Here is a 13,997-nt window from a genome sequence, read left to right on the forward strand (position 1 = left end):
TCATTAAACTGTGTCCCAGGATGTTTTGAAGCAAAGTTTTCTCAAACTGAAACTTTCTCAATCAATAAATCTTCACTGCTTTCTGTTTCGATTATTGACTTTGAAGCGTGAGCTGTGCAGCTTGATAATCCCCCCCCCGCCCTCCTCCCAGGTCTGCGGTGATGCCGATAGCCGACGAGTTCGCCCCGGACATCGTGCTGGTCTCCTCCGGCTTCGACGCCGTGGAGGGACACCCCCCACCGCTGGGCGGCTACACCCTGACCTCCAAATGTGAGCAAAAGATTGTCTGAGCACTTTTTTTTCTTTTTTCTTTTTTTATCTCAAACACCAGCAGGAAAATGTGCAACCGCATCTGCATTTTTTGGCATGTGACTGATAAATATCAGGGTGTCTGCAAACCCTTAAAGAGTCTTAAAATAATGTATGTAAATATAAAGTTTAAAAATGTCTAAAATATATTTTAAAAAAGGTAAGTTGGCCTTAAATTTTGTCTTGACAGCACTATTCTATGTAGCTTTTTTGTGACTCGAGATGGTTGAAGCTAACGCTAACTCACTGCTAGCATACACAGCTGGATGGCTTTTGTTTTGTCTGTCATGGTAAGCATAATTTTATTGCCACAAAGTCTCTACATTTCTGTGGAGATAAAAGTCTTAAATTCCATTCATTATGTTCTTAAAAAGTCTTAATTTAAGTTAACAAACCCTGCAGAAACCCTCAATCTGCTCATATTTGACTGATGGGTTCTGCCGCTCAGGTTTTGGGTATCTGACCAGACAGCTGATGACCCTCGCTGGAGGCCGGGTGGTCCTGGCGTTGGAGGGAGGTCACGACCTCACAGCGATCTGTGACGCCTCTGAGGCCTGCGTGGCCGCCCTGCTTGGACAGGAGGTGAGAAGTTACAAAATTTAGCATCTAGATTTGATTCTGAAATGGGGCGGGACATTAGATCAGTTTTATTGATTAAAAAAAATCAATAAAACATTCTTAGTTTTAGAATAGTTGATTTATGGAAAATCTGGATCTTCTTTCTTTTCTCCAATGCTCTCCAGAGACGCCCTCTTATTTTATTGCTTCTATTTATTTGGATTTTGAATTCAGGTCGATTCTATGATGAAACATAAGGCTCAAACTACTACAAAAAAATGAACAATTCAAGCTTTTTTCAAGTCAAAGCAACCTTCTTATAATTTTAAGAGGTTCTAGTAAAATTGAGTCTTTATTCTAATAAAACTATAACTATATAATCATAACTAAACACAGCCTGGCACTAACACTCCGTCTCAAAAAACACTTCCTGTCATTTGTAATTTCTTTTTTAGAAAAGAAAGTGATAAAATATTTTACTGAACGTGCCGTGTTGATTTATTTCTGGAGCAGCATTTCAGGAGTAAACAGAACAGCGGGAATTTGCTGGGAATGGACGAAGCCTTGTTTTCCCTTGTGCTTTTCCTGTCCAGACTGACCCCTGGTGGAAACCTGCTCCATCCTCATGTTTCCATGTTCTGTTTCCATGTTGTGTGTGTTTTTGTCACGTGCAGCTGGATCCGCTTCCAAAGGCCGTCCTGGAGCAGAGGCCCAACCCCAACGCAGTGCGCTCTCTGGAGAAAGTCGTAGAGACTCACAGTGAGTTCGGCCTCGGTCACGTAAACACACACACACACACACACACACAGCGCCGCCACGGGAAACACACAGATGTTCTCTAGCTGCAAAACACAGAGGATTACACACATGGTTCTCTGCTGCTGATGGACAGAGAATTAGAAAGTGCCGATATGGAAATGGTTTATAGGACTTTGAAGGTTCAGGTTATAGAGTGGGAAAGATTTTCATATTTTTAACTGTGTGTTATGACTGTATATTTCCTAGAACTGCACTATTCTTTGGTTACCACATTGACTTTCATCAAGTTGTACACCAGAGAGTATTTCTTATTTTGTCCTGTCCTTCCCTTCCATCTCAGGTAAGTACTGGCGCTCGGTGCATCGCTACTCGTCGCGGCTGGGACTCTCTCTGCTGGAGGCCAAGCGAGGCGACTCGGAGGAGGCCGAGGCCGTTAACGCCATGGCGTCTCTGTCTGTAGCCAACACCAACACCATGGATCAAAGGTGCAGCTTCCTGACAGAACTCAGCAGACAAATTCCTCAAATTATTTTTAATCTAAGCTTTGAATATCACAAAATGATATTTTTTATAGTTTTTAGTTAAACTTTTGTGGAATTCGTGTCTTATTATCTAAACGTATAGCGCCTTCTGAAGTTACTGTCTAAATTCTACATCTCGGCCATTGTATGAATTTGATGAAGAGCATGAGATCATCTGCACAGAAGCACGTTTTCTGACTTTACACACATTTAAATTCTGTATCGTGGCCATTGTATGAATTTGATGAAGAACGTGAGATCATCTGCATATGAGAGTAGTTTCTGACTTTTTTCTCTCCCAGCAGGGCTGAGGAGGAGCCCATGGAGGAAGAGGCTCCGCTGTAACTGAGGCTGGCGTCAGGGCGTTGCAGTTTTGCCATTGACCTCTCCGGAGAAGAGCCTCGGCTGACCCCTTCATTTAGTCGCCCCCGACCCCACTCACCATGTCAGTCAGCTTGATTGGCGATCCCTCGGTCTAAAACGAGGGCGGGGGAGAGGGGCGGGCTCAGCCTCAGCGTAGGGAGCCAATCAGAAGACAGAGGACTGAACTGAACTGAAATGGGGGGCAAAAAAATAACAAAACTTAACGGCGTTGCTAAGCGGCACTCGTTTAGAGACACTCAATGTTTTTTCTGTCAGTCTTCGCACCTTGGCGTCAGCCCACAGCGGCCGACTGTGCGATCACAGCAGCCGGCAGGGGTCGAGATCGGATCTTGTCGCAGAAAGGAAAGGTGTGCTGTCACACCTGGTGCTTTGCGCAGCTGCCCTCTCTGACCGCATCCAGTCTGGAAAGCAGGGACAGCAGACGTTCCCGGCCGTCCTGGAGGGTTGCGGGAGTAGTGAGGGTGTTTGTTTCTCTTCTCTTAACTTCATTCCCCACTAAACAAGGGGAACGCCGCGGCATCTGGGAGGACTCTTTTTTTTTTTTCTTCTTTTTTTTTTTTTACGTGCCGCGCTCACTGTGGATTCCAGTTTCGCCGTCGTTCAAGGAAGGCTTTCGCAAAAGATTTCGACGGCTGAGACTGTCGCCTCGCTTGGAGCAGCCCGCCGTCGAAGGTTGACGAGTCAGAGGAGTGCCTTGGAGAGGGAGGGGGGATCCGCCTGTTTTCAGGATTGTTCAGGAAAAAGATTGCCTTAAGTTTAACCGTTTCTCCCACCGAGGAATTGGTGCGAGGAAGCAGACGGGGGAAGGAGGGAGGAATGGCGAAAAAAAAAAAGCTAACAATCTTTCAGCATGTTTACTTAGAAAGTGACGGAGACGACATTTACGTCTCCGACGGCCTCTCTTGAAGAGTTACTTTACTTTTTTGATGGATCTATTTTTCTGTAAAAAAGTTTAAAAAAGAGAGAGAGAGAAAGAAAGAAACCGCTTTGTAAAAGGTAGTTGCCAGCTTCTTTAGACAACGGTGCAAACACTGAGAAAAGGAATCGGGTCGCGAACTCTCACAGCAGTTTAGCCTTTGATGTAGCCTCCCTTTAAGAGTCAGCGCTTTTTGCAGAGCATGCATTTTAAGCAGATTTTAACGAATGTTGCCCCAAAAGAGAAAGGCGAGCAAGAAAAAATGAAAAGAAAAAAAAAAAAGCCAAAGCATGAGTTTGCATTTTTACCGTTTTCTTATCTGAAAAGGGCGAGTCGACACTCAACATTTCACGTATTAGCCCTTTAACCCTCTATGGTATGCATTATGATGCCAGTTAGGGGAAAAAAATATCTGGAGTTTTTTTTTTATTTTTAAATTTTTTTTATTTGTCTTAAATCACACAGGCAAATGATATCAGTTTCCGATTAAGTGAATGTCATCATAAATCTGGTTGCATTCTTACAACTATTAAAGATTATTTAGATGTTTGTAACCATAAAACAATGTACAAAAGCAATAGAAAACTTTTTCAGTTCTTGCTTTATTTTTTTATTTATTTATTTTTTTTACATCTGGTGCTCCACCCCCCTTCTTTTGCTGCCCTGGGCACCTGCCCACACAGCAAAATAAATAAATAGTTAATATGGAAAATTCTCCCAAAACAAGTTTGAAATAAGCTTTTCCTGAAGTTATTTGGCAAATCAAAGCACTCTTGTTGGTTCCCTACGGTCTTTTGTCTGTTTTTAAAGTATTGCATCATGTAAAGCGGTGCCTTTCGGAGCTCTGACAGGCCAACATGGTACCATAGAGGGTCCAACACCCGGTCCAACGTTTACTGATTTAATCCGCCTCGGATCAGGTGAGCATTTCTTTCCGCGTGCTGATCGATAGTTTGGCAACTACCTTAATGTGAGCTTCACACCAGTCGTGTAAATTTAACTGAATATATTTTGACCGTAATCCAAGTATTGTCGGTTTGTATCTACATGTTTGAGTTTCCGCATCGATGTGGTTGATCTTATATCAGAAACGTGTTTGGTTCAGCAAGTTCGCTTTTTTTTTTTTTTTTTTATGTGCAAGATTATTTTTCTAACGTCTTGTTGTTGTTTTTTTTTTTCATGCATAGGTTTCGTCGTGTTTTGTTTGCATCCATTTTTTTTCTGGATAGATATAGGTCTGCGTTCATGTACCTTTAGTGCTGTTGTCGTTTATTCTTTCTTGTATTTATGGAAAACGAGGAGCAACATTTCCTTTCTTTCTTCCTTTCTTTCTTCCTTTCTTTCTTTCTACGGCTCCCGGAGCCTTTTTCAGCATTTTCATCAACTATGTATTTATAACATGTACTGTTTATAGGAGATTTGTATATGGAAACTTTATAAATGTACTCTTACCTAATGACAGCTATGATATTGTGAGCAAAAAGAAAAAACCCTAATACGGTGTGTATAAACAGCGTATTCAACTCTTCGTCGACTGCACTGTTTTTCAAGCGGCCCTCCGGCGAATCAAGGCACTGAAGTTGACTTTTGACGCGTTTCATCACTTCGTTGCCTCATCAGTTCATCCTCCTCCTGCGCACGGAGCGACGGTCGCCTTTCGACTGTGACCGCGCCGCCCGCGCGGACGTTTCCAGGCCGTTTTTTTACGCAGCTCCTCGCGGCACAAAACGGCGCAGAAGGAGAAACCAACTTGCTGCAGCTTTAACCGGACGTTTACGTACCCTGGATTTTAAAAAAAAGGAAACGTTGCTGTTTTTTGCTCAACTTTGGGCATTAAATCCGACTAATTATTCTGTTTTAAATTAGCTAAATACCAGAATAATAACACTGATTTTATTAGCTTGAATTCTGAAATGTACAATAACATCCTGGTTTTTGGTCGATTAGTTGAGGTCACTTTTTGTAATGTTTCCTCCAATTACATCCAAAGCCTGAACCCGACTCAGGCGCAAAAGCGCCTCAATTTTGAGAAAATAAAACAAAATATTTGTTTATGTCTGGCATTTAGCTTGTTATTTAAAAATGCTACTCGCATGTGACGTAAAACGAGAAAAGCTTAGTCGATTTAATGTCAGACGATCAGGGAAAAATGGGTTTCCATACAGTTTAAATAAATCCAGTTCCAGCTGTAATTTAAAAACGCCCGTCATGTTTAAGCTGATATCATTTTATAAACTTGTAAGATTGGAAGTTGATTTGATGTTTTTCGAGCCTGACGATACATTCCACTTGTTATCTGTTTAATTTGATTTCTCTTGAGTATTTTTTTTCTTTTTATTTAAATTCTTTTTTATTTTTTTGTAGAAACCTAAGTAACCGTTTGTTTGTTTTTCCGTCATTGTTTTTTGCTGTCTGCTCGCACCAACTTTAACTCTTTGCATGGTTTGTGAGTCAGCATGCCTGCTTGTCTACGTAATGAAAAGAAAAAAAAGGAAATTGTATTTGCACAACAGAAGAACACTGGAGGGACTTTTAAGACGAAACCTCCCGGGCCGGAGGGGAGGCTTTTCTCCAGCCTCCGCCGGTCCGAACGATTTACAAAGACTTTGACGCTGAGAAGCATTTGATATTTTTCACACGATTCAGCACTTACGGACTGCGTTTTCGAGAGACGTGCTCTGCCAAACCTTCCGCAACATTAGCAACTCCCAAGAAGAGACTCCCAAAGAACGCTCTCGTTTCAAAAGGGTTTTTTATTTTTATTTTATTTTTTTTGCAAATGACGGATGATGTCTGGAAGGCAGTTTGGGAAAACAAAGGGCATCGTCATTTGATTGTCACACCCACTTCGGCCAGTTATATATATATATATATATATATACATATATATATATAAACCACTGTGGCTCAAGAGCAAATCTTGGTTTACATGTAAATTGATGAGAAAAAAAAGTTATTTTTTTGTCTGTTTGTCTCTATTGATGAAAATCTTTCTCTTTCTTTGGGACCTATGCTTTAGACATTTCATCTCTGACATCATCTATAGAATATATTTCTGAAAATTACTAATGTTTCATGTGGTTTTTGTTGTTGTTCTTGTCGTCGTCGTTCGTTTTCTTCCTTTATGAAACCAGACAAATGTTTTAATTGAGTAACTTTCTGTTTGCTATTTCATGAATGCAGCGCGTTGATAACAAGACGTCTGAGCAGAATTGATTTAAAGAGACACACTTTGAGTTATCTTGTTCCCGGTTTTGCTCAAAGTTCACAACAGCACAAAATCTTGTCAGGCAATCAATCCCTGACTTGGGATAACTCCAGTAGATCTTCTGCTTCTGATTTTTCTGTTGCATCTGATCTGATAACGTGACAAAAAAAAAACACTTCCCAGCACATGACAACTTAAAAAAAAAAGACTCTCAGATGACTTCTCTTTGAGTGGAAAACCTAATTACAAAACAGTCTGGTGACTTTCCTCTAAAGTTCTGCAGGAAAAGTTGCCTCTACTCTGAAAAGTTGTTTCAGCTGATAAAAAAAGCTGTCTTTTTTTTTAAGTGATCAAAAAATAAAAGTACATACAAACAGGCATTTTAGTGATGTAGAATTAACTGATTAATAAAAAATACTATAGCATAAATTATAACAAACCAAAAGAGTGCTAGCCTGTCAGTAAAAACAATTAGATCAATTTTAATCAGCGTCACTAAGGAATGTATGGTAAGCTTCTTTATCATATAACAGATAACACTGTTATCAAAAATCGATATGGGTACTATTCATTAAATGGGATCGAACTTCACTTTGCTGTGCAAAAAAAAATGTAGGTCAAATTATTACTATTACTGCAGCTGTCTCTTGATTGTGCACACTAGGCAGCCATGTTGGATTTTGAGGTTTGGACTAAAGAGAAATCAACTTTTCTACTTGGATTTTCGGCTTCAAAGTACTTTCTAATAGGCTATATATTTCTTTCCATTTGAAATTTCATCTTCCAAGCCAAACCGCAATTTAACAAATCTGTTAATTACTTCCCTTATGAAAAGGAATTATTGCAATGCAAAGAATTAATAAATTAATGTAATATTGAATTAAATTCTGAATGAGATTTTTGCAATTTTATGATTACAAGCATAACTGGTGAAAAAGAAAACTGAACTGACAGACAATATTTCACAGAAGTACTCGGAAGTAGAAAGGACGAAATGGCAACATGTAAGTATAAAGTGGGAGTTTGCCTGTATTTATGTGATAAATATGGTCAACATTTACTTCAGTTCACATGCCAGCAATATCATGCTTTTAGCCCGATATATCTCGTTAATACCTAATGTTAATGAGTAACAGTGCTAATGTTATAACAGACAGCGGTGTGGGTTAATTATATGTTACAAAGCTTGCCATATCATGTATAGTAAACAATGACTCTGCGTGTGTCAGTGACTCTCCTCACTGTCCAATGAGGAGCGGCCTATTCCTTTCTACATGCAAATACTGACCTCCTATTTCCTCTCTGCCGTCTGTCCTCAGCGCTGCGACTGTGCCATGCCCAAGCTGCAACATTAGCACTCTTTACTTCCCCCCGTCTTCATCACCCTGCGGGGAAAGACCCCTCTTTGCTTCCGCGATCTCCGTCGCCTTTTTGTTTTCGACCCGTCTGCAGCGGAATCCCACATTTCCGAGGACATGCCGAACATCGTGCTTTTCAGCGGGAGCTCCCATCATGACCTGTCCCAGAAAGTGGCTGATCGGCTCGGACTGGAGCTCGGGAAAGTGATCACAAAGAAGTTTAGTAACCAGGAGACGTGGTGGGTCCGTGGTTTATTCAAACACTGTGTTTGCCTGTGTTGTTGTAGTCATTTCGCATGTTAAAATCAAGCTGTTGGTCTCGTACGGTGCTCCATCACCGTTGTCACGTGTGTGTAGCTTAGCTTCAAGGCTAACATGTAGCCTCATGTAAACACATCAAGCTACTGCTAGTGTTCCTATACTCGGACAAAAGCCCATATTTAAGTGTTTTGTCATGTTTTTGACATGCCCGCCGTTCAAACGAAGCAGAAAGTCTGACTTTAGGTTCTGAATAATAGTTAGACGTATTCACTGCTTGCTGTGACAAGACTTTGTGGCTCATTTTTCACGGTCTTGCTAAAGTTCTCACAGTTAGCTAAGAAGCTAATACTTGCAAGTTGGGACATTGGACGATTTTTGGGGTGTACTAAATTGGACACAATACCGTGTGGCGTTCTTCTGCTTAGCCTGACTGATATCTGTTGCAGTATTTGGGGCCTGCCTATAGCAATGCATACGGAGAGCAGTGACTGACTTGCGAAGCGAAGCAAGTCAGTCACCTATTATTCTACACTCAATAGAATGTCTCTTTATATTTTTAGTTATTTTTCTTCCATCACCGTTAATGCGGCTCGTACCGCTGCGTGCACCCCCACAAAAGTGGTTTCAAAACGTGCTATTACTTGTAGTGGGATTCCGATTTACGACGGCGACGTAAAAAGCGAAAAACGAGCAAAATTTCCAACTGCCGAAACGCAGAGTGTAATTGACACCAACTGCTGCTCCTTTAGAGTGAGAAATGAAGTAGATTTTTAACCCCAAAACAATTTTAAAACCGCTGTCACGCCCACAAATATCGTCCTATTGGTATCAAACTGTCATGACATTGATAAAAATGCCTGTTCACGTAAAAGCAGGCAAATTTAGCATTTTGGCTAAATTTCCCTAGGGCTTACAGTTTTCTGTCAAGGTGCTTCAGAGCAAAATCATGCACCGGGGCAACTGACAGAACTCCCAGATTCACTTCCATATATTTCTGGGACATTTCTGAGCTCAGCACACACCATCTTGGCCTCATCACTGCTACTACTGTGAGTGAGCTACAGATATGAATCTCCTAGGACAAATAGCCCTCTAATTTGTTTCGAATTCAAATAGGTCTCTCGGTTCCTGAACAGGAAGGAGTTGTTCGGGCTGCTTTTTTTTTTAATAAAAACTGAGTGTCTCACAAAGATAGAATTCTTCCTCCACCTCTCTGTCTCACACACACAGGACAGTTAGCAGAGGATTGATAACCATAGCAACTGAACACAGGAAGGGAGGGCTGCTGGTTAGGACTACAAAAAATCCTTTTACCTTAATTAAGCTATTAGCTATTTTTCTTACTTATTAGCCATGTTTAGTATACTGAATGGAATGAGTCAATTACAGACAACATTCTAATGATACCCCAAATGCTATTGGCAGCATTTAGTGAAGGAGTTGTTCGGCCTGCTTTGTCCAGAAAAACTAAATGCTTCAAACAGTTAGAATTCAGTCTGTATGTATGTATATATGTAACTGTTGCTTTATATCTGGGGTTTTCTAATGTTCTTTTTTATTCTTAGATTTCGGAGGCAAAAATAACACAACCCAATGCACGTTTCCGTCGTTAGCATAAAAAATATATAGGTAAATAAAATAGGAAACGCCCATATTTACTATATAAAAGCAGGTTTATGTTGTTATTTAAAGTAGTTCAGCAATTTATTCAGTAGTTTGTTAAATGCACAACAAAATATTCCTTAAATGTCCAAATAATTCCTTAAACTTAAATGTCATTTCCTGCAATGTCATAAATCAAAATTCAAACAATTCACATTGTCACAAAGCAAACATTAAAAAACAAACACAACAGATGAGTAAATGTATGTGTGCTTTATTGATCCCAAAGGGAAATTAATATAATATAATATAATATAATATAATATAATATAATATAATATAATATAATATAATAGTGTGTGCTGCTGGGAAGGATGACCTCTTTTGGGCTTTGTGCTGCACCACCATGGCGGTGTCTTTGTGGCGTGAAAAGCAGTTAAGAGTATCTTTCTTCTGTTTGCAGAGTCACTTGTTGATCATTTTGTCTCAGGGTAAACAGCAAAATAAGCTGCTGATGCTTTTCTAAAGCGGAGATGGGGAAAATTTGACGTGGCAAGGCGAAGCTGAATTCTGGAAGAATCACCGGCTGCGCGCCGCCGACAACCCGAACAGCCCGGAAAACAACAAGGCCGCTGATGTGTCAATTTTTTACATTAGTTTTTTTTTTTTTAATTTCCTGACAGCGTGGAAATCGGGGAAAGCGTGCGCGGCGAGGACGTGTACATCATCCAAAGCGGCTGCGGCGAAATCAACGACAACCTGATGGAGCTGCTGATCATGATCAACGCCTGCAAGATCGCCTCGTCGTCCCGCGTCACCGCCGTCATCCCCTGCTTCCCATACGCCCGGCAGGACAAGAAGGACAAGGTCAGGGGAGCCGCAGAGCCGAAGTGGCGACTCCCAAAAGAAAGAAAGAGGGGGAAAAGCACGTTTTGTGCTTCAAAAGCCCAGCGCTGATCCTCCGTTTTCCTTCTTTCCTCCCTCCATCTCGTTTCAGAGTCGAGCGCCCATATCGGCCAAGCTGGTCGCCAACATGCTGTCGGTGGCCGGCGCTGACCACATCATCACCATGGACCTCCACGCCTCGCAGATCCAGGTGAGTGAGCTCAACCTGTCAGATGAACATGTGAACATGAAGAGAGAGAAAAAAAATTAAAAACTACACAAGCAAAATGTGAACAGAATTTAGACTTTTTAAATTTTAGCTCAGTTTAAAAAGACTTCCAGACCTCAAATCCCTACTAATACGCATTTTGTTTTTTTGTTTTTTACAAGAAAAAAGTTCTTCTTCTTCAACTTTCTATAAGTTTCCACAGGTTTCTTCATAATTTAAGGTCCAGAAAGAAAAAAAGACGTTGACTTTGTTCTCAATTCTGGCCTCAATTTAATCAATAACTTGTTAAATTCATTGTATTGATGTTCTACTTAAAAGAAAATATATCCGATTACACATAGAAGAAATACCAAACAAGTGACTGACAAAATTAATATGTAGAAAGGTGATGATGTAATAGTGCCTGGTTAGGGTCAAAGGTCGAGTAATTTTTGCCTTCTGTTCAGCTGAACCCTAGTGTAGACTCCAAAATGAGAAAACTTTTTTTTTCTTTACTCCTGTCTTAGCAAATTAGTTTAGATTTTTAAATTCTACAATAATTTTTATTTTGTGTGTGTGTGTGTGTGTGTGTGTTCTGAAGGGATTCTTTGACATCGCCGTGGACAACCTGTATGCAGAGCCCGCCGTCCTGCAGTGGATCAAAGAAAACATCCCTGAGTGGAAGAATTGCATCATCGTGTCTCCAGACGCCGGCGGAGCGAAGCGGTGAGCAGATTTGATAAGACACGTCGGGGTCAAAGGGCGCCGCAGACGGTCTGCTGCTCGTCGCGTCGGCACAGCTGATTAACACGCCCTCGGGGGTCGCTCTTTGTTTCTTTTGGTTGCGTTTGGCGCAGCGTGACGTCCATCGCCGACCGCCTCAACGTGGACTTCGCCCTCATCCACAAAGAGAGGAAGAAGGCCAACGAAGTGGACCGCATGGTTCTGGTCGGGGACGTCAAGGACCGCGTGGCCATCCTGGTGGACGACATGGCCGACACGTGCGGCACCATCTGCCACGCCGCCGACAAGTTGGTCCCCCTCCCGTTCAGGTCCTCCAGATGTCCGCCGCTCGCCCCGAACGTCTCTCTCAAAGGCGCCGTGTTGGTTTGTCGCTCGTCAGGTTGATCGACGCCGGCGCCACCAAGGTCTACGCCATCCTCACGCACGGCATCTTCTCCGGCCCGGCTATCTCCCGCATCAACAGCGCGCCGTTCGAGGCCGTGGTGGTGACCAACACCATCCCACAGGAGGAGAAGATGAAGGCGTGCCCAAAGATACAGGTAGGCGTTTTACGTTTTCTGTTTTTATTCTGAAGGTCACCTACCGATTCCCTCAACTTGAGTCAAACGTTTTGGATTTGGTTCCACAAGTTTTCTGCATTTGATGAACTTTAGCCACCAATCGTCCTAAATAAAAAGAAAAAACTCTGCGTTTCAGTCCAGGGCGTTACAGAACTTACTTGACCGTGAATGACGTTGTTCTCTTACCGGTACCAACCAGTGTCTTTTTGATGAGTTCATGCAAATGTCTGAATCCAGGGGTCATTTGGAAAGAGTCACTTCCTGCTGAAACCAGATATTTTTATGCACCTAATAAAGACACATAGTTTTTTTTAAAAACAAACTAAATTCTTCTCATTTTAGGTTTGTTAGGATTCTGTCTCTTTGATAAAAGCCAAAAAACTGCGAGAAATTTATTTATTTTTTTTGGTGATTTTTCTTTTACTTTCCTTGTATTTTCTGTCAAATTAAATTACTGTTGGCTTTTTTGAGAGAGACAACAAATTTAGTTACATTTTAATTTGCTCCATCCCTGCTGTGGAACGCGGACGACGTTATTAACAGCAGGAACGAACCACAAGGTGTAAACGGTGAGTCGCAACTTGTCTTCTCGAGTTAATTTGCGCTGTTCTCATCTCCAAAGTTGGGCTGGAAACGTTTGAAAAGTTACCTTGTGGATCGTGGAACGGTTCTTGAATGTTGTAGTTTCCGGAGCCTCAGTGAACGCACCGGAGGAGGAAGTGAAGCTTTTTAGGAAGTGTTCTGCAGAACTGAGCTGGTTCCTGCGCTTCCCACCAGGTCATCGACATCTCCATGATCCTGGCCGAGGCGATCAGGAGGACCCACAACGGAGAATCAGTTTCGTATCTCTTCAGCCACGTGCCTCTGTGAGGAAGAACCAACCCCAGCCTCCTCCTCCTCGTCCTCCGGCGTTTCTCCTCCCACGAGGCCTCTCTGGCCGGCACTTTCTGGCCGAACGGCCTCGCTCGTCCCAAAACGGTCCCACCAACACACATTTCCACCCAGCAGACAAGACCAAGTTTGTATTTATGACTTCCCTGTTAGCTCTAAGTTTCACTTCAACCAAGTGGTCCGTCATGTCGCATCTTCTTTTAAATTTTCTGTTGAATCCAGTTTCAGTCGTGCATTCCTCACCGGCATCCGACGCAAACATTTAAAAGCGTCTCCTCAGCAGTCTGACTTGATTAGGGATTCTGACATCACTTTTTTTTTTTGTTTGTTTCTTTTTGTTTTGTTTTGTTTTCATCCTAATTTTTATTTTTATTTTTACGAGCCACAGCAAATGCAAGCTGCTGTCATGACGTTAGCATGACCCCTCTCTGATCTAATCCTTCTGATTGTACTAAAATGCTCTCCTAACTGACTCGACTCGAGGTGCGGCAGGCGCGTCGTCGCCTGCTTTCTCCAAAAAAAAAAAGAAAAAAAAGAAAAGGTCATGAGAAGCGATGGAGCCCAAAGCTTTTGTTTAGTTTTTTTAAATAGTGCTAAGAATCCGGGACTTATTTGTTGTAAATCGCCGTCGCTGCCACAGCTGTAACGGGTCACTTCTGTTGAGTAAAGGCAGATTTCACAGTGTGCCTGAAAGCGGCTTGAAAGGTGATTAAAACAAAGAAATGTGCTGATTTTTTATTTTTTATTTTTTAATCTACCACAGGAAAAGCTGTTTCTTTTAATAATAAAGCTCTGAAAATTGCAAACTGATCCCGGCGTGAGTCTGATTTTTC

General features: G+C 41.7%; 2 protein-coding genes across 5 annotated transcripts in view; both read left to right on the plus strand.

Annotated features, from left to right (window-relative positions):
• LOC122827152 (histone deacetylase 4-like) overlaps nt 1-6,261 on the plus strand; it is a 57,100-nt gene extending 50,839 nt beyond the window's left edge. For 3 of the 4 annotated variants that reach the window (XM_044109757.1, XM_044109756.1, XM_044109760.1), the window contains 5 exons: nt 152-270; nt 758-891; nt 1,542-1,626; nt 1,967-2,111; nt 2,450-6,261. In XM_044109757.1, coding sequence (XP_043965692.1) covers nt 152-270; nt 758-891; nt 1,542-1,626; nt 1,967-2,111; nt 2,450-2,492 — 526 coding nt within the window. In that variant the 3' untranslated portion in view covers nt 2,493-6,261. The remainder of the gene's footprint in view (nt 1-151; nt 271-757; nt 892-1,541; nt 1,627-1,966; nt 2,112-2,449) is intronic. The other variant, XM_044109759.1, reaches the window with a different exon arrangement.
• Nucleotides 6,262-7,900: 1,639 nt separating this feature from the next.
• Nucleotides 7,901-13,974, plus strand: LOC122827153 (ribose-phosphate pyrophosphokinase 2). The gene is made up of 7 exons (XM_044109761.1): nt 7,901-8,252; nt 10,560-10,743; nt 10,874-10,972; nt 11,571-11,695; nt 11,827-12,000; nt 12,093-12,252; nt 13,051-13,974. Exons 1-7 carry the CDS (start codon nt 8,131-8,133, stop codon nt 13,141-13,143), a joined length of 957 nt encoding a protein of 318 aa, XP_043965696.1. The 5' UTR covers nt 7,901-8,130; the 3' UTR covers nt 13,144-13,974.
• Nucleotides 13,975-13,997: the final 23 nt, after the last annotated feature.

This window comes from Gambusia affinis, linkage group LG24 (assembly GCF_019740435.1).
Source record: "Gambusia affinis linkage group LG24, SWU_Gaff_1.0, whole genome shotgun sequence".
NCBI classification, from domain to species: domain Eukaryota; kingdom Metazoa; phylum Chordata; class Actinopteri; order Cyprinodontiformes; family Poeciliidae; genus Gambusia; species Gambusia affinis.